The sequence below is a fragment of the Siniperca chuatsi genome, linkage group LG15 (assembly GCF_020085105.1).
Source record: "Siniperca chuatsi isolate FFG_IHB_CAS linkage group LG15, ASM2008510v1, whole genome shotgun sequence".
NCBI lineage: Eukaryota > Metazoa > Chordata > Actinopteri > Centrarchiformes > Sinipercidae > Siniperca > Siniperca chuatsi.
This window is the reverse complement of record NC_058056.1, coordinates 20491688-20510270: the sequence shown is the minus strand read 5'-3', so window position 1 is coordinate 20510270 and position 18583 is coordinate 20491688. Positions and strand designations below refer to the sequence as shown.

The 18583-nt window shown below is 40.1% G+C and overlaps 2 protein-coding genes across 17 annotated transcripts in view; both read right to left on the bottom strand.

Moving 5' to 3' along the window:
* The window catches only part of tnika (TRAF2 and NCK interacting kinase a), a 62262-nt gene extending 51593 nt beyond the window's left edge, over positions 1-10669 (bottom strand). For 6 of the 15 annotated variants that reach the window (XM_044167550.1, XM_044167551.1, XM_044167562.1 and 3 more), the window contains exon 1: positions 10229-10668. In XM_044167550.1, coding sequence (XP_044023485.1) covers positions 10229-10285 — 57 coding nt within the window. In that variant the 5' untranslated portion in view covers positions 10286-10668. Of the gene's footprint in view, positions 1-10228 lie in introns of all 15 variants that reach the window. The other 9 variants (XM_044167555.1, XM_044167556.1, XM_044167558.1 and 6 more) reach the window with 3 other exon arrangements.
* Positions 10670-10972: 303 nt separating this feature from the next.
* The window catches only part of pld1a (phospholipase D1a), a 43524-nt gene continuing 35913 nt past the window's right edge, over positions 10973-18583 (bottom strand). For both annotated transcript variants that reach the window (XM_044166309.1, XM_044166308.1), the window contains exons 19-26: positions 18139-18249; positions 17816-17904; positions 17527-17640; positions 17091-17140; positions 16792-16926; positions 16084-16237; positions 15634-15751; positions 10973-14908 (exon numbers count right to left, since the gene is read on the bottom strand). In XM_044166309.1, coding sequence (XP_044022244.1) covers positions 14684-14908; positions 15634-15751; positions 16084-16237; positions 16792-16926; positions 17091-17140; positions 17527-17640; positions 17816-17904; positions 18139-18249 — 996 coding nt within the window. In that variant the 3' untranslated portion in view covers positions 10973-14683. The remainder of the gene's footprint in view (positions 14909-15633; positions 15752-16083; positions 16238-16791; positions 16927-17090; positions 17141-17526; positions 17641-17815; positions 17905-18138; positions 18250-18583) is intronic.

Sequence of the window (18583 nt, the reverse complement as noted above, 5' to 3'; positions counted from 1 at the left end):
TGTAGGGTGATGTGGCTCTAACTCTTGCAATTCACACTATAAATTGCTTGTAATGTAGATTCCCTTGAACTTACAGCCAATTCTACCGGGTAAGTAATTTCTTTCCTTCTTCCTTTTTGAAAATGGCTCTACAATATCATCTAGGGATGAGCAAAAGAAGATTTTTAAAAATTAGATCTTCTACTGGGGGCAAAGCTAGAGGCTTACTCCGCTGCTGATTCACAAGAATAAACTGCAGTATTGTGTAGATTTGCACTGGGACTCAAACAAAGCTGGAGAACAGACGACATTACACGATACCCACTTTTCACAGACAATTCCCCTCTTAATAAAGTATCTTTTGATTTCTGTTCTGAAAAGCCACACATTCACTCTATTTCCACCCCCATCTCTCTTCTATAACCTCCTCACTCCTCACTCTCCTGCATCTTTCGTTCAGTCGGTCCTCTTTTTTATCAGTCTCTTTGTTGCTTTCTCTTTCTCAATTTCTGCACTTCTCTTTCATGCCGTGTCTGTGCATTTTCAGTGGAACTTTCAGTTAATTTTGCTGGCCTAACACGCAGATCTATGTGTGCCGCTACAGTGCATAGTGAAGAAATGGACAGGATTATGGCCAAATGAAGAAAGAAAACTGTAGTGTAAAGTGTATTTTGTTTGTTTCATTATAGTATAATATTGTGTACATGCTCAAGGTGTCTGCATGCATATAGTATAAAACTATGTCTTTGTAAAGGTTTACTTTCTCTCTTTTCTCTGTTCTTTCTGTTTTACCTCCTTCTCTTTCCCCAGTTTCTCTCTCTCTTTCTCTCTCTCCATCTCTGCCTCCCTCACTCTGTCTCTTATATGTTTGTTTCTGCGGGACTCAGCAGACCTGTCAACCTGTCAGCGGTTTCTGAAGACAGGGCCTTGCGCTTTTCTTGCTCTCTCCTTCCTTTTCCTGTCATTTCAGCCTGCTTTCTCTGCTGTGTGCAGTAGACACACACACAAGCACTTTCCCTCACAAACAAAAACACACACACACACACATACTCACAAACACAGACAAACTCTCTCTCTCTCACACACTCTATCTCAAGTACATCCTCACGCTGTCTCGCTCTCTCTCACACTCTCATAACCACACACACACTCACGCTCACACTCACACACTGTGCCAAAAGCACACTCCTACACAAGGGCTAGTGTTCAAATGTTCTAACGAGTATGAGTGGGCACAAAATGAAGAGTGTGTGTCTAAAAACGCGTGTGTGTGTGTGCGAAAAAGAGAGTCGGAGAGAGACTACAAGCCTCTTCCAACAGTGCAGACAGCAACATTCTGCAAGCTGTGTGACTGTTTGCCTTTGCTAACAGGCCTTCGACTTATGCAGGTAGATTTGCCCTCCCCTCACTTCCTTTTTCTCACTCCAAGTTTGTGTTTGTGTTTGGCAGCTGTGTGAATTAACTCTCAGAGCTGCATACAAAGTTCTGACAGCAACTCCCAAGACACATCTAAGGATGCACTCTCTTTCTCTTTCTGGTTTTACCCAACAGAAACACTCAGATAACAATAAAATCCACAGACAGGCACATGTTGTACATGCATATAGGCACCGCAAGCACTGAAGACACATGATGTAGGCATGCATGTGCCTCTCCTCCATGCACACAACATACAGAATGAGTGCTGTGGCTAGAGAAACAGAGCATTTTTGTTGCTCCATTTCATACATGTCCTTAGGCTTGCTGATAAAAATATAGCACGATATCATTCATATTTTATAGGCCACTTGCAGAATGAGCTCTCATTGTGCGCCAGGACTTTGTCAGTGTGTCTGCATGTGTGTGTACGTGTGTGTATGTCTATGTGTCAGTGGTTTAGAGTTCCCAATGACAGGAGCAATTTTGCCCCCTTCCCCTTTTCTCATTTTGTGTTCCTTCTGAGCGTTTGCCAGCATCACATGACTGCCACATGACCTCACTGGTGGCCGATGAATCATGGTATGTGTGTGTGTGTGTGTGTGTGTGTGTGTGTGTGTGTGTCTGCGAGAAGCTGCTGAATAACAGTAACACATTAAGTATAACTTGTACATGAAAGTGCTGAAAAAGTAAGAATGAGGTTCAACCATTTGAGATGTGATGTATCATCATTTCACATCATTTCTCCAAAATGTCAATTTCTGAGAAGAGGTTTACTTTAACCCTGATGACAGTGCAGCTTTTCTTACTTAATCAAGCAGTTTTTTTTTATTTTCTCGTAGCAGACCAGACATTAAAAATGTCTTTAAGATAGGACATGGTTGGCGTAACTTCACTCACCACTTATCTTGAAGTCAGAGGATATGTTATCTTGCTATCATTAAGTGCAACATTGACAGCATGACATTCATTAACCATAGATGGCTAATTTACATTTACATTTTTTGCACACACCTGGTAAAGCATACTACAATAGGAGAGCTTTTCTACTGACATCCTTGTACATCCACAGATAACAATTCTGTTTTGGTCCAAATAATTTTACCTCCAATTTCTTTTGCTTATTCCTTTGCCATTTCCTATTGACATGGAATGGTTTTGTGCAAAAGTAGGATGTAGTAGGATTAACTTTGGGCACAAGGCCACTGAGATGGATGCAGCATTGGATCCACTCTTTTCTTTGAAAAGGGGATATTGTACCAAGAGCAGCATAGGCATTAGAAATAATGGGTTTTAGAGTGCAGGGCTGCAGTTCTTGTAAAAGCCACTTTACAACATGTGTGAGGACTTTTACTGAATGCATTCATTCTTTCATTCCTCAACCTAACCTTAATCCTCTCCGCTACATTCCTAACCTTAACTCTTAGCTAATCAAAAGCTAGCCTAGTTCTAGCCTTAACTGCAAAACCAGAACAAATGACTTGCATTAAAATCCATCCATCAGCAAAACCACATATGAACGTGATAAGGGACACAATATAAGCATTTCAGGTCAAAATTTCCTTAACACACTGCACCACAATTGCTGAGAAGTTATAAGTACATTTGTGGATCAATAACGTAATCGGAAGTGTGACCCGTCTCCTGATCAACATCTACAACAATAACTTTAATGGTTATCTTCGGATAGCTCTTTATCTAATCCTACTATTATGTTGAAGGTCAGTTTGACCCATTTAAGCTTTGAGTTAGAGAAAAGCCGTTTTATTTCATTAAATTAAATGTCGTGTCCTCATTAAGGCACATGATTGTGTATGTAACGTGTAACAAAGACTCCTGAGTTAAAACACATATATGTCCCTCGTGCCTTAATAAAAGACTTTATAGCAGAATTTATATCAGAGTGCCTTGAATGTATTTGAATTGATAACCAAAGAAATTACTTGCTGATTGAGGAAGCTGAGCAGTTAATATTAATTAATAATCTACTGTCACTTGCCAAGTTCTGAAGACCTCTTGAGACTATCTTCCACTGTCCACAACTCCCCATTTTTGTTTTGTCGTCTCTGGCTGACACTAAACTTTCTGATTCCTTGTGAGTACTTAATTTCATATTAAGAATACTGTACTCTGTGTGTGTGTGTGTGTGTGTGTGTGTGTGTGTGTGTAAATGGGTGCCAGTGCCACTCCCATTATACTATTCCAGATAACTCTTCAAAATTAAACATTACATTTATGAGTCACAGAGGCTTTATCATTTAGATGTCTATCTGTTATGGTTTCGCTTATCAGTTTAATACCAAACATTTCTATCTAGATCTGTCACACAGACAAATACAGATTTGTGTAAACAATGTCAACATGTGACATGTGGATAAGGCGGAAATAAAATGTAAGACAGATAGAGACAGTAGTTGTGTGAACACATTTCACAAGGTAAAAACACCAACAGTGCAATAAGTGAATATTAGACTTCCATTAAAGCAGAAATGAATGCAGGAAAGTAATTTGTTCAAGTCAAGTTCAAGTAAGTCATGAAAAGAACATTTTAGACCTACTTAACATCGATACTACATACTGTCAACTTTCTGTCTCCATACAGTAGGGCTACAGCCGATGATTATTTTCATGATCAGTTAATTCTGTTTTGTATTCATCAATTAATCGTTTAGACAATTTATAGTTTTATAAAGCAGAGAAAAGCAGCAGGTCATTACATTTGAGAAGATAAAACCAGCAAATGCTTGGCATCTTTGCCTATAAATGACTTAAATGTTTAATCGACCAAAATAGATGTCAATTTTCTGTCGATCGACTTATCGTTTCAACACTTGTGTAACTTTGTGTAAATGTATATGATGAAGATTTTGGTTTGCTTCAAAATAACTAATAAAAAGAATAGTATTCTCTTCTGCTCAGGCCTTTCATTCAATGTGTTCATTGTGCATTCCTGCAGCTAAGAAGCAGGACTAAGTACTTTAAAGTAATTTTCCCAAACACACATAGGAGTTAAGTTATGACTATATCAACCAGACCCAGACCTGAGTTAAACATTTTAATTTATATGGTAGATTTCTTTTAGCATACTTAGATGCCAGATAGATGGGGTTTACTACAGAGTGGTGTAATTTGTGCTAGAAAGTTAAGATAATTACAATTAAAACTGCCCTTATCAATAGTTTTATATTAACAATGGCTCAAATTACTACATGTAATGTGATGTGTAATCTGAAAAGGGTTGCTCATAGTGACAAACTAATAAAGAATTATGACCCAACTTTGCAGTTCCCCTCAGCTCTACAGAGCATTTTAGCATCTTTCAGCTCATTGTTTTGGTTTTACAGTCATTGTCACTGTGCTCTCATCAACCTAGTTTCCAGCAGGTAGCTGATTTCAGTAAAAGGCCCCGATAAATCTACTGTATGCTACTTGCCCAGCACCAAACAGCAAACAGACAACTAGCTACTGAACATAGTGGAGCATTGAGCAGCGAAAAAGCCAGACATTTCCCTAAGACGTTAATGGACAGCAAAACAAAGCTAAAATGAGAGTGAATATTGGACTAACATTCCTCAGGTGGCTAAAAACAAGACAAATGAATGCTAATGCTCCTCTGTGTCTGGTGGATATGTAAATAGGCAACTGTTTGCTAACAGGTTCACCATATCAATTTTATAAGCTGATAGTATGTCGATGTGTTTAAAGCTTGTTCACAAAAAAATCTATTAATGCTGCTTTAAGAGTTGATTCCACATATTTTTGGAGAGTGAACTGCATATGAATTGTATTTAATACCCAACTATGTGAGACTCAAGGCAAACTAATAATATTTTTTTTGAAAACTAACCCTGGCTGGTTCTTCTCTAGATCATGTAGGCCTACTGTATATCTAAAGTATAGGTTTCTGTGCACTAGAAAGCAGCCAGGTGAGTGCAGTTAGTATCTATAGAAAGTGAATTACAGAGAAGTGAGGTGGATTGAATTAGAGACCCTAAGAGGATGATAGGAGTCATGCTGGTGCTGGGTTTGCCTCTTATAAAACCACTTACACTTAACAACATGGCTCACCACTGATTGATTTCACAAGGAGATACTGTGGTAGCCTAATTCCCAGTACATCTCACCCAAACATGTACAGTACATTAACAGGAGTCAACTCTTAATCACAGATTTAGCAGTTTGTTCTGCGATGCTAATGAACCCATCCGCTCCTTGCCTCTCGCCTACCATCCGTCCCTGCCAACTTGTCATCTAACACCTTTTCCTGTCCATCCCTCAGTCCCCCTCATCATTCATCGTTTTTTCTTCATTTTGTGCCTGCCGCTCTCTCCCTCTGTCATTTCAATCCATCTTTCTTGCCTTCCTGCCCTGCACCATGTGAGTCAGACACAACTGAGGGATTCGACTCCTACTATGGACTTGTTTACATGCACATGATTTCTTCAAGATCAAGTGTGTGTGTATACTTTGTGCTTCACAGTATGAGAAGAAGTAAAAGGGAAGACAGTGTAAGTGTAAGAGAGTGTACTTGTCCATACTCACGTTTTAATGTATCCTTTAATGTCTCTAAAGCATGATGAAACATAACGCATTATCATTTAAAGTTATAATCTAGAAGATCACAGCTTCTGTTAATTTCTTGTTTTAGCATCATCTTTGCTGATTGCTATGTTGTTTATGCTCTGCACACTTCCAAGAAATCATTTGGAAATCAAAGAGTGTGGCTGTCACTGAGATTTCTTTTCTTTCCCTGCTCAGAAACACTAACTACAAACCACTAGTGTTTTTGCTGGAAACATAAACTACATCACTTCCTTTGCACAAGACAATTTTCCCAGGAAAACCTGTCCTCAACCTGAATGTTTAGGACAACAAAACTTTCCTGGACTTATACTGTAGGCTCAATCACTATTTTCTTAAATCAGCTGGTGATCGAAAGTACCAAAAAGAACATTTGTATAAAAACGTCAGCAAATACAAATTTAATTTGGCAGACTTAAATAAGGACCTTCATATTTTTAGGAATACAGAGCCATCTTCTACATTTAAGTGCTTGTTTAAGTGTAACTGAGAATTAAAGACTTGATGCGGCTCCATCAGTGACTTGGGGGGGAAAAATAGGTCAACTAGAAGCAGGCAGGCAGAGTGGAAAGGAGGGTGGGAGGGAGAGGGGCATTTCTCAGCGACAGACTGCCATACAGTATATAGACTATTCATGAATAAGCTCTGTGTAAGCCTTGGGCACTGCTGTGGCCCCGTTACTATGGTGTCCATGGTGAGGGGCCGAGGAATGTGGCCTTACTGGGGAACAGGGATGGAGAGGGAAGGAGGGAGGGAGGAGATCTGGAGAGGGGTCTTTGCTTTGGACTACTTTAGTCACTGGTCACATCTCCACCTTTTAGCCCAAGCACAGCCTCTGTCGTTTTCTTTTTCTCTCTGCTCCCTCTGTCTCTCATTGTCCCTCTAAGCTGCATTTATCTTCACACGTCCTTTTTATTTCCCTGAATCCGTTGCTGCGGCTCTTTCCCTCTGCGTCTTTCTCTCTGTCTTTCTCTGACCATGTCACTGTCCCTTCATCCTCACCTGCTCTCTCTTTCATCTCAGATCTCACACCTGAGTCCCTTCACAGCACATTTGTCTATTGGCAGAATGTGTGTGTGTGTGTGTCTGGGGTGCTGTGGCTATACTTCCTGCTGGTTTACCATCTGTTGCTCTCGTCAGCTGACTGGATGAACCCGTGCTTCTGATGCCTCTGACCTGCATGTCTGGCATGTGTACATATCACTTTACATAAAAACCACTGTCTGTATAAAAACCACAGCGTTTCGACCTCTTCTGGTCTTCTGGTGTCATTGTGAGTGATGCCAAGATGGAAAACAGCGGTGACATCTCTCTTCCTGCCTCTAACTCTGGCCTTTCCCACTCGAGTGAAACATGCGGCATCTATATAGGTGCTGCTGGGTTGATGTTGCTACATCAGCAAATGTCGCAGAGAGCCAACAAGGCATAAGAATGGAGTGAAAGAGAAAGACAGAGGGAAAAAGGGAAAAGTGCAGAAACAGCAAACATGAAAAGCTACTTCTCTCTCCATTCTACCTCCCACTCTGTCTGTTCTGTCTGTCTCTTTGTATCAGTGTGTGTGTGTGTGTGTGTGTGTCTGAGATGGTCAGTGCGCCTAAGAGCAGCCGAGTGTAAGAGCAAGCTCTGCCCCCTGAACCCCCCCTACACACACACACACCCCAAAAAAACACAATCCCCCATCACCAACACCCATGCCAGTATTATAATCAGCCAGCCCCCCCACCCCCCACCCCTCCCCACCCCTCCCCACCTCACCCCACCTCACCAGAGCCAGCTGACCTACTTCCTGTCTAGCCAGTCCAGTGGTTAACTATACACTCATCTGAGATAGTTTGAGTGTGTGTGTGTGCATGTGTGTGTGTGTGGGGGGGAGTACAAGTACAAAAGTACAAGATGAAAGGAAAAATGTAAAGGACAGGAACACAAGTGTAATGGTATAAATTAAGAGATAGAGAGGCAAAGGTCAAAGGTAGAGAAAGATAGAAAGACAAAGCATGTGATGCTGTAGGTCCTGTCCAGACATGTTAATGACAGTTCCCTAGAATTTGAGATTCTTAGTTACACTGTACACACTGCCAAAAAATCTTTCCCTAATAGCTATGCAGTTGAAAAACTCACCTGTTCTGTTTTATTTTGGCTTGTTTCAACTCTTGATTGAAGCTATGTGACATTTACACTGAGGGAAGTATTCAAACCCAAGACTCCATATTTTTTATTGCTGCACAATTTCATCAAATGGAAATATCTTTGGGATCTCCACTAAAATCAAGTTATATGAATTTACACAAAAGTATGGAACGAGTGACCCATCAGCAGGTGGGGTTTAAGAGGTTAAAGACTTTATGGAAGTCTCATTCGTCTAACAAATCATATACTAACAAAGCATATTTGAGTAATACTCACTACCCTAGTCAAAGAAACTTTTAGGATGTTTCTCTTTCTGGTGATAAGCTATGACTGTGCACATACAAACGTGCAAAAACATATAAATAAAAGAGGTGTCAAATGATCACTACTGATGAGACTACTCACATACAGTCACATACCTTCAAATAGATGACCATGCATTGTAAAAACAAATGTGAGCATTTGTATGTGTGCGTGTGTCCTTGTAGCTGCCTCTGAGTCACAGTGAGAGACATGCACTTGACATCACGCCTCTGAAAGAACAGGACTGGGCTGACTCCCAATGCACAGACACTTCCCTCCTCTTCCTCATTCCTCTTCATCTCATTCCCCCTCTCCTCCCCTTCTTCTTTCATGTTCTCCTTTCTATTGTACCTCCAATTGTGTTCTCCCCACTGGTGAAAACATGCTATATACTGTAGGTGTAAACCTCAAAAGCAGCATTTGTAGTCGACACTTCATTCACCTCGCCTGTGAACATTTCTCTTCATGCAGGCAGGGCAGGGAGGTGGGCAGAGAGAGAGATAATGCTAAGAGACAGAGCGGCTGGCAGATAGACAGGGAGGTGCATTCAGTCAGTCAGACAAACAACATGTTGGAAAAACGGATGATTAAACTGATGAAAAAGGAGGAACAGCATGCGGGTGGATGGATGAGCAGTTGTGACTGAATCAGAAACAAGCAAACAGACATGAACAGAGAGAAAGAGACAGAATAAAGGGTATAAAAATTAACATTCGGGCACAATCAAGCAGACAAGGAAACAGGTAAATACAGGCAGGCAGACAACAACTGCATTGTGTGTGTGATGTGGATTTGTTTCTCAGAGCAGCAAACAGCTCTTTATCTGAAGCCCTTTTCTCATGTGCAGCATCCCTTACAGCTGACTATCAGCCCAGACACCCACACATTAGAAACACACACACACACACACACACACACACACACTCACACACTCACACACCATGTCCAGCCAGGCGAAAAACATGGGTATCCATGCATTAACACAAGCGCAGGAGGCTGTTTGTGTGTCTGTCTGTCTGTCTGTGTGAGTTGTTGTTGTGATTTGCAGCACACACAGGATGAACAAAAGAACTGGCAATTGCAGCATGCAAAGCTTCAGCTTTGATTGAGAGTGGGCTACACTGACTACCTGACTACAGGTAGGTTGGCACACACTCTCTCTCCTCTCTCTCTCTCTCTCTCTCTCTCTCTCTCTCTCTCACACACACACACACACACACACACACACACACAGATTAAATAACTCCAAAAACAGCAAGAGGGGAAAACTAGTTTACCATTAATGGTGGAGAATTCTGGAGAAATAACAATTTGGGCCTGAAAGGAAGGAGCAGTTTCTGTTTTGCTCTCTAACACACACGCCAAGAAAATCAGCAGTGTGTGGGAGAAATAGGTTAAATTCCACTGCTGTCTGAATCAAAGCTCATAGGCCTATAAATGGCTGGCCCTCTGAAAAAAAGATACACAAACCGCCCTATCCAGGTCAGCAGAATCCCAGCTACCTCAACTCAGCATCACACACACCATCAACCTCCCTGTTACTAACTTGGATGAAGATAAGGCTTCAGATGCGCGGGGCAGCTGTCATGTTAGTTAATGTCTATATATAATTTGATCTATAATTTGACACATTGTGGCCTCCCGGCTGCCCGTCTCCAACACATCCGCCTCTGGCAGTCTCCTCTGCTCTCCTGCCGGTTGCTATTCAGGGAGCGCTGTCAGGTGCAAGAGAAGGAGAAACGCGCGCGTGCACGACACGCACACACCAGTTTCTCTCAGATTAAGCTATATTTGTAAAACGTTAAATGCCACATCATCTTACCCTCAAAGCGGACAGGTCAATTTCGTCCAGACTCCGAGCTGGAGAGTCACTCGCCATTATGGAGGACACAAAAAGCCGCTCTCAGTTATCCTGAAACGGCCTTTGCTGTCACGACTGTGTGGTCCTCTCTGCTGCTCAGTCTCTGCTGTCCCCTCTCTCCTGCACAGTCTTGTCTCAGTGACCGACAAAATAATAACAGTCTCCTTATGGTCAGAAGCGGGACGTGCCTCGGGCCGGGAGCGCACAGCTAGAGCGCAGCTAGAGCGCAAACTCCGGAAGGATGGGAAGCAAGAGCGCCGTGCATATCTGCACCTCCATGTCCATGTCTGCGGGATGAAGACGGTACAGAGAAAGGTGAAGCGCAGTAGAGAGTAGATAACTGCTAGTGCCCGAACTGGAGCCGCTGCTGTGACAGCCAGTAAATAGACAGAGGGAGGGAGAGGGAGCGAAATGCCTACCGCCTCAGCAAACCACGCCTGTTACTGGGCGGGGTTTGGTGAGACAGTAGGGACTCCCAAACTTTTTTTCTTTCAAACGACCCTCATAACATCAGCGTTTTATTAAATACTGTATGTGAAGTCATCCTGCATGTTATGTTATTCAAAGACATGAGGACGTTTAAGAAATTTATTTAGGGTAGGTTACTTGTTTTATTGATTTATTTCGAGGAAAATCATGTCTTTTTTATGCTGTTTCTTTTTTTCTAAAAATAAACGAAAAAGAAATAGAAACCATAAAAAAGCATTTATGTATAAAACAATTTAATTCTATAAACACTTTTTGTTCACCACACTATAAGTCATAGGGGTTGACACCTTGAACACCAACAATATCATGTAATCCAGTACAGCAACTACACAAATTCAAATCAAACATATCATCAAAAATAACATTCAAGATGAAACAACATCTTAATGACAATGAGCACTCCCCACCTGACAGATTACAAATTATTCTGCACAAGATAATATTCCTATCCTCATTATGGTCGAGGAAATGACAGTTGAGTTGAAGAGTGGAAGTAGTGATTGGAACTATTCTTACCGTGCAGTGGGAGCCCATATCTGTTGACTAGTTAGAGTGCAAATACCTGGTGCATGAATACATTTCTAAACATGATAAACTGCTTTCCAACAACATCTAAATTGTCAACTGAGAATTAAACAACTAGCAGGCCTACAATTGAAAGGCCTTTTCTTTTGTACACAAAGAAAATAATTCAAATGAATTCTATTTAATCAAAGACAGCTGCTCTCAGGTGTAAGTACTTTTCTAGAGAATTCATCCTCTGACTTTCCAGTTCTCATACAGGCATGCCTCTGTAATGTTCTTTGGGGTTTTCCACAAAAATGAAGATCACCTGCAGCACCCTCCCTAGTTATGTTACATAAGAACTGGCACTGGCAGTGGATTTCATTGGAATCAACGGCTTCATGTTTGTATGCACTACAATCTAAGCAGCAAAATACAATAACAATTTCCATTACAGTAATTTTACATTTTAATACTTTTTAATTTATAAAACCAGAGGGTCTGTTATACTATCACATACACCCCATTACAGTCTTTCCTATTCCCATTTAAACTGCTGATGCAACTGTCTTTTATCATAGCTTTTGTATTTGAGACATCAACTAGAATGAAAATATTTTCTAAAGAAAACTTAATAAAGAAGAAGTGTTTACATTAACTTGTTTCTCAAACTATACCAAGATAGCAGCTGGAAGTAACATCTCCTTGCTAATTTTTACAAAGCAAAACAATATATTGTTTATATCTGAAATATACCTTAAATTATTCACAATAAGATTGATATACAGACATGAAACTAAAACTCTTGCTGATGTGTCACAAAATGTGTTCGCTGCCATCTAAAAAGGCTAAACAGGAGGACTTGAGTAACAGGTTAAACGTCTTTGTTGTGCAACAAACTGAAGATTGTTGTTGGACATAAAAGTTTTTGTTTGGCTTGTATTTATCTTTCAGAGAGTGAGGTAGATGTTTGAGTGAATGCAAAATCTCAAATATAAAAATGGTTAATACATGGCGGCCTCAAACTGGAACAGCCTTGCAGTATGGCTAGCTCCAAACACACGCCATTATGATGCCAATGTACTGTACTTCACTTCTGACATTATTTCAATGGGATAAAAGAAAATTCCAAAGATTATTTTATTTGTTAGCCATTTAAATTATGAATTACATTTTGTTAAATGAACAGACAGAAATTAGTAATACTTTCAACTGTACAAAGACAATATTGTACATGAACAGAGTGGAAGCAAGACCAGCTAAATTGAGGCCAAGGGGTTCAGATAGTTGACAGACAAGAGTGCTGCATGATGGTTATGATAAAGAAACAGAGGTTTAGTGATAAATCCACAACCATGCCATACATTTAAAAACTAAAATTTTTAAAATTAAAACTAAATGTTTAAAGAATGTTAAATGATTTATATTCCATAAATGATGCACTGAAAAATACAGCAAGGGGCAAACAAACAGACAATATTGTTTGAATGTTTTGTCTTCGTAGAAACAAAGAACATAATGTTTCCAAACTTATCAATTATATGACCATTTGTCAATTTTTCTGGTCCCATTTTAAAAGTCAATATTTCATTATCAGATCCCATACAATGCAGTTGTTATTTGCTTCGGTTTAATGAATGCCATTCACATGTTGGGTGTGTAATATAGACACCAACATATTAATAAACAGTCAGAGGCTTGTTCTTAGAAACCGAGGCTCTCTGCCAAATTAAATGAAAGAAATGATTAATAGGTGTAGTATTATAGGCGTGGTACTTCAACTTCACATTGAAAGGAGGTTAGTGATCGAGCAAGATACTGTGACAAATATTAACAATTAAAACAAACAGGTAACATAGAGTCCATACATTCACACATACAAATAACGACAACTGCCACATAGGTCACATACAATAAGAATCCCTAGAAAAGCTTAATTTCCCCTTGACAGATTTAGGCTGTGTTACTTTACAAAAAAATGAAATGCTTTGAGGGAGGATTTTATTTTCACTCCGAGTAAAAAGCTCCATTAAGAAAATCAATGGAACTGCCAGGAAACTGGAAACATAACAGGCGATTTCAAACTGTATCTTCATATGAAGGCTTTGCCTCTGGCATCACTTGCATGCTATATGGAAAATATTGTTTTTATTTGTTATTATTACATTGTTTCAAAGACTGTTTCTACACTTAACAACGCCTTAGCCATAAGACGGAGAGAAATAGCTGGGAGAACTGAAAGGCCCATCTTGGACTACTGAAGAACTGTACACAAACTGTATTTTTAAGAAGCTAGCACCATCTGTTGAGCAAAGAGGAAATTACTTATTTGAATTTGTGGGCCGATTGTCTCATCCACCCTCTGACGTTGGCCACTGGCACAACCATTTTACACTGTAGCCTTTGATCCAACACCCTCAGCCATAATAATGTTCTACTCACCCTTATGAACACAGTATGATAACGGAGTTGAAATAGCTTTTGTATCTGGGTCAGCTCAACGCAGTTCACTTTGATTTCAGCAATAAAGTTCAGACCTCATGTCTGATAATTATCTGTCACAAAACACGTTTGACAGGACATATGTCTCTGAAAGGGTTTTCAGAGATGTGATTGGTACATGCATTATAGCAATTAGAAAAGCATATAGCAGTTAGAAAATCATGCACCACTGATGAATCAGTAAAATTGTCTGTGCAGGTACTGCACAGTAAAGAGCAATCGCATGTTTTGGATTTGTTTTACAGAAAAGATCCTCAAGATGCAGCTGAGATAACTAGCTTTTAAACTAATCTAAAGCAGCTCAACAACTCTTCTGCGAGCTCATAAACAGCATACATAGCACTAATGCACTTTAAGAGCATACACCACAAACTCAGTAAATTACATGCATCACCATCGCTGTGTATTTTGTGATAATTTTAACTCGAAGCTGAATATTTGTTAGCGTCATTGTCAAAGATTTACTACCGCCTCACCCTGGTCCCTTAGAAATCCTCACTGTCTTGTGAGCTTTTCCAACAGCCCGGAAGTCTAAGTGCCCGGAGTTGAGTTTGATTCCCAAAACCCAAAGTACATGTGCCTATTTTTCATCTCCACAGCTTGAATGCAGTCACAATGCAGTTATAAATGTTGTCCTCAAGTGCAATGTCTTTTTGTCCTTCATACATCCCAAAACTTAGTGCTTACCCTAATAAGCTATACTGTTTAGTGTTTTACAGTAGAAACAGATTTGAGAGATTTGTCAATGCCCAGCAGTGGTATCAATCCAGAGGAGACTGCCTCTCATCTGGATTAAAGGCAATCTCTTGCAAATCCAATATTACACATGTGATGACAACCACAATCCAGATACTGCACTCAAGATCCTCAAGAAACAGTTATATTCAGATGTGTAAGTGGCTGGCAGTGGTGGTACGTCCTTTATGTCCAGATCTCAGTTGGGACCATGGCCTCCTTCGTTCCAACAGAGGGCATGAGGTTCTGCTCAGATAGGAAGTCCAGAGGAAACTGGACCAGGAAGCCTCGGATTTTGCGCAGCTCCTCCTGAGCGCGGGCCAGGTCAGTCTGGGCCAAACCTGGTTTGGACTGGTACTGCTCCAGCTCGGACATGTTCCTCACCAGGGACGAAGGAAGGCAACGAAATACCTGCAGCAAAACACACATATGTACTGCTACCATACTGCTGTCTTTAACTGAAGCACTAGTTTTTAGCCACACTTGTAGATGGCTCTTGCGATGACAATGTTATTCAGTTGGCCGTCATGGTTGATAGTGAAATATCTCATCAACAATTGGATGGACTGCCATGATTCGGGACAAATATTCAAGGTTTACTGAGGACAAATCGCAATTACTTTGGTGCTCCTAGATTGAGCTCAAGCTTGAGCTTCAGATTGAAGCACAGTGGAGCCTATAGTAAGTACAGCTTAGACTGATGAAAGTTGAAAGTTTAGTTTCAGTCTGATGTCCCAAAATGACTACTGTACAGAGGATAAATCTTTGTGATTCAGTTAACAACATGGCTTTTCCTCTGACACTACCCCCAGGCCAATTTTTTGCTCCGGCAGAGGCAAGGATTTAAGAATATCTTGAACAATGAGTTTCTATTTTTTCAATGATCCAAATTGTTATTTTGTTGTGTCATGAGCACGATAGCCACAGGGTACTGCTAGCATGCCTATATAGACCAGAATGATGAGAGATCACCACTTAACCTTTTGCCTGAATCCCAAAGTTTTCTCTCTCAAATTATATTTTTTTTAGATGACATCTACGAATAATGTCTAAGTTACAGTACCTGTCTAATTGTTTTAACACCATCTGGCACATACACACAAAATTTCCCCCTAAACCATCATGATCACCCATACCTTCTCATAAATGGTGGCATTGCGACCAGCTGTGGTCATCCACACCTCCTTATAGAAGCGTTCACTGATGGGGTCAGACAGGTCAATACTGGTGTCAGTGTGGCCTCCAAGGATAGTCCTGTTCAGAGAGAGGAAGAAAGAGAAGAGAAGAGAAATACACTACAACGTTTTTTTAATTATTATTTGACTGTAAATGTTTCTGACAGATGAAGCCACATCTCCAAAATGTCAAAAATGTTTATATTTCACCCTTCTTAAACTATACAGTGGTATTGAAATTAATGCTGTGGGGATATGGATGGCAAGATAAGCCAATTAAAACAATTATATTCAAACAAAACCTTTAACAGTTGCATAATGTTTCCACTAGATTATAATGTGCTTCGTAAACATGGCTCTCTCTCTTTCGCTCTCATTCACGCATACACCTGTGTACACACACACACACACCTGAAGCAATCAAGGCGGAGCTGAAGTGCGTAGGGTCCAGCTTCATACTCCTGTCCATCCATCACTGCAGCAACCTTTTCAGAGTCCTCAACAATCACTGCCACCTCGCTGTCACGTTTACCCAGCATGCTTCTGTCGTTGATGTTAGCAGAACCTGAAACAAACACACAAAACAAAGGATGGAAACTGAATCTCTGCATTCAAATGATTTGCTGGTGTCATTACTCAATCTACAAGTAACAATAATTTTATGGGTTTATAAACAAAATAGCCTAAGCTCTTTAGTAATGGGTTGCCTCTGGATACTAAATGAAACACAGTTATAAACAACAGACCATATGCCTTAATTTGACTTACCTTATTAATATTGTCTGTATAAATTTCACATGAATACAAATTTAAAGAGAAAAGTTACAGTGATTGCTCTTGATTTGTTGATTATTGTTGTACTACTGTGAGAGAGTGAGCTGCACTTTTTGAGCCAGCAGAGGGCACAGCAGAGCTATGTTGCACCACATATTTAAACAGTAGTATGCACATTTGTTAGCTGCACAGATGGTGACAGATAAAGAAATAAAGCCAGATTTTTAGATTTATCACATCATAATGATGTCAAGGCAGATAGGCTAGTTACCTTAAATAGTAGCTGTTGAAAACAACATGAAAAAAAAAGAGACAGAAGGTGATGGAAGCAGATGAGAAACTAACCGATGATGACAGTGTTGTCGTCAGCAATGAGCATCTTGCTGTGGACGTAGATGAGCTCTGTTACCAGGCGTCCCTCCAGCTCAGCGTGGGTCCGCAGACCAGCGAAGGAGATGTAGTTCATCCAGTGGTCGTCCACTGGGAGAGGAGAGGAGAAAAACACAAAAACCAGAAGAGTGCAGCGTGAAATTGGGATTATATTAGAGTAGAGGATGAAATTAGAGAATATTAGCACTTTTCCAACTCTTACCTTAATATTAGGTATCAAAACATTTAACGTTATAGCTTATTCTTATACTTACTCTCCTTTTTCAGCTGGGAGATGATGGAGTATTCTCCTCTGATCATAGTTCTGAGGAGGCAGGGGATTAAAACTCATCAAAAAGTATATAAATATAGTTCATCTTAGACTTGAATCAACTTTGTTTGTTTGTTTGTTTATTTGTTTATTGAACAAGGACAGTGCACAGCTTCTTAGCTGTACCAGAGTTAGTTATAAGCTAATTTTCTGTAGTCCCTGGGAATCTGTAGTCCCTGGGAAGGAGACAGAGAATGACATCTCTGCCAAGGAAATCAACAACTGTAGTATAAAAAAACACGTACAAGACATTGCTTCAACTTGAAAGAAATAAAATACAACAGAATTCCAATGACACTTTCACATCTGCTTTCTCATTTCCCTTCACTCTTCCTCTTTCAGTATTAAACTCTGACTTATCAAAGTGTCATGTGGTTCACCTGTAGTTGAAGTGCATGACAGCCTGGATGGCGTTCCCTCCTCCTGTGGTGATGTCTCCCTCAAAGCCAGGAAGCAGAGGGGTGACCACATACACACGATACTTCTTACCCTCCCTGTGAGCAAACACACATCAGATATATCAAGACACAGACTACTAGTGTCAAGCTGCAAGAAGCAGAAGTTCAAAAGGTGAGAAGACTAATCTTGTATACATATACAGTACATAAAACTTCCATCCTATAATCACAAATACTACTTAAACAAACAAGTGGTTTTAAAGGGAAGTACTTGTGTGCTCTGATGATCCTTTCGATGATGGCATCTCCGATCTTGTTGTAGACCGTCCTGTTGTCAGCACAACTGATGAAGAACTGGTTCTGATAGGAGAGGAGAGAAAGGAAGGACACAAACCCCAAACAGAGACAATTAAAATGGTTATGGCGTTCAGGCTTTGTTTCTCCACAGACAACTTGTTACAGAGTAGAGAGGCATTTCATTCCACAATGAGATAGTCACCAAATACATTGAAGAATTCAGCTTTCCTCTCATAACAATTTCATATTACAGTATCTGTCTTTTATTTTCATATCCTGGCCTCACTGCTGGTTTACCTCTATGTAGATGTAGTGTTTGCTCTTAGCGATGACCTGTATGTAGGCATTGTGGATGGACTCCTCGTGGTACTTTATGCCTGCCGACCAATCTGCTGCTGACCGCAACACCTTGTACACACAGACATAGGATTATTATAGCAATAATTCTAAAAAGGGCTGCATCTTGCACCTATTTCTTGATAATTGTAACCATATGAATGTGTGTGGCTAGTCTTGTCCAATATACCGTAATATACATACATAAGAGCTAAACATAGAAGAAATGAGTTGACAACAGTTCCAGCTAAGTATAGCTGCATGTGTATAATATCTATAATAACTACTAATATGATAGTCAGTGATCATTATAAGGCAATATCAAACACCAGTATACACTGGCCAGCAATAAATAATTAGTGGTAAATAATTCCTGTGAGAGGAGAGATTAAATTAACTGCAAGTA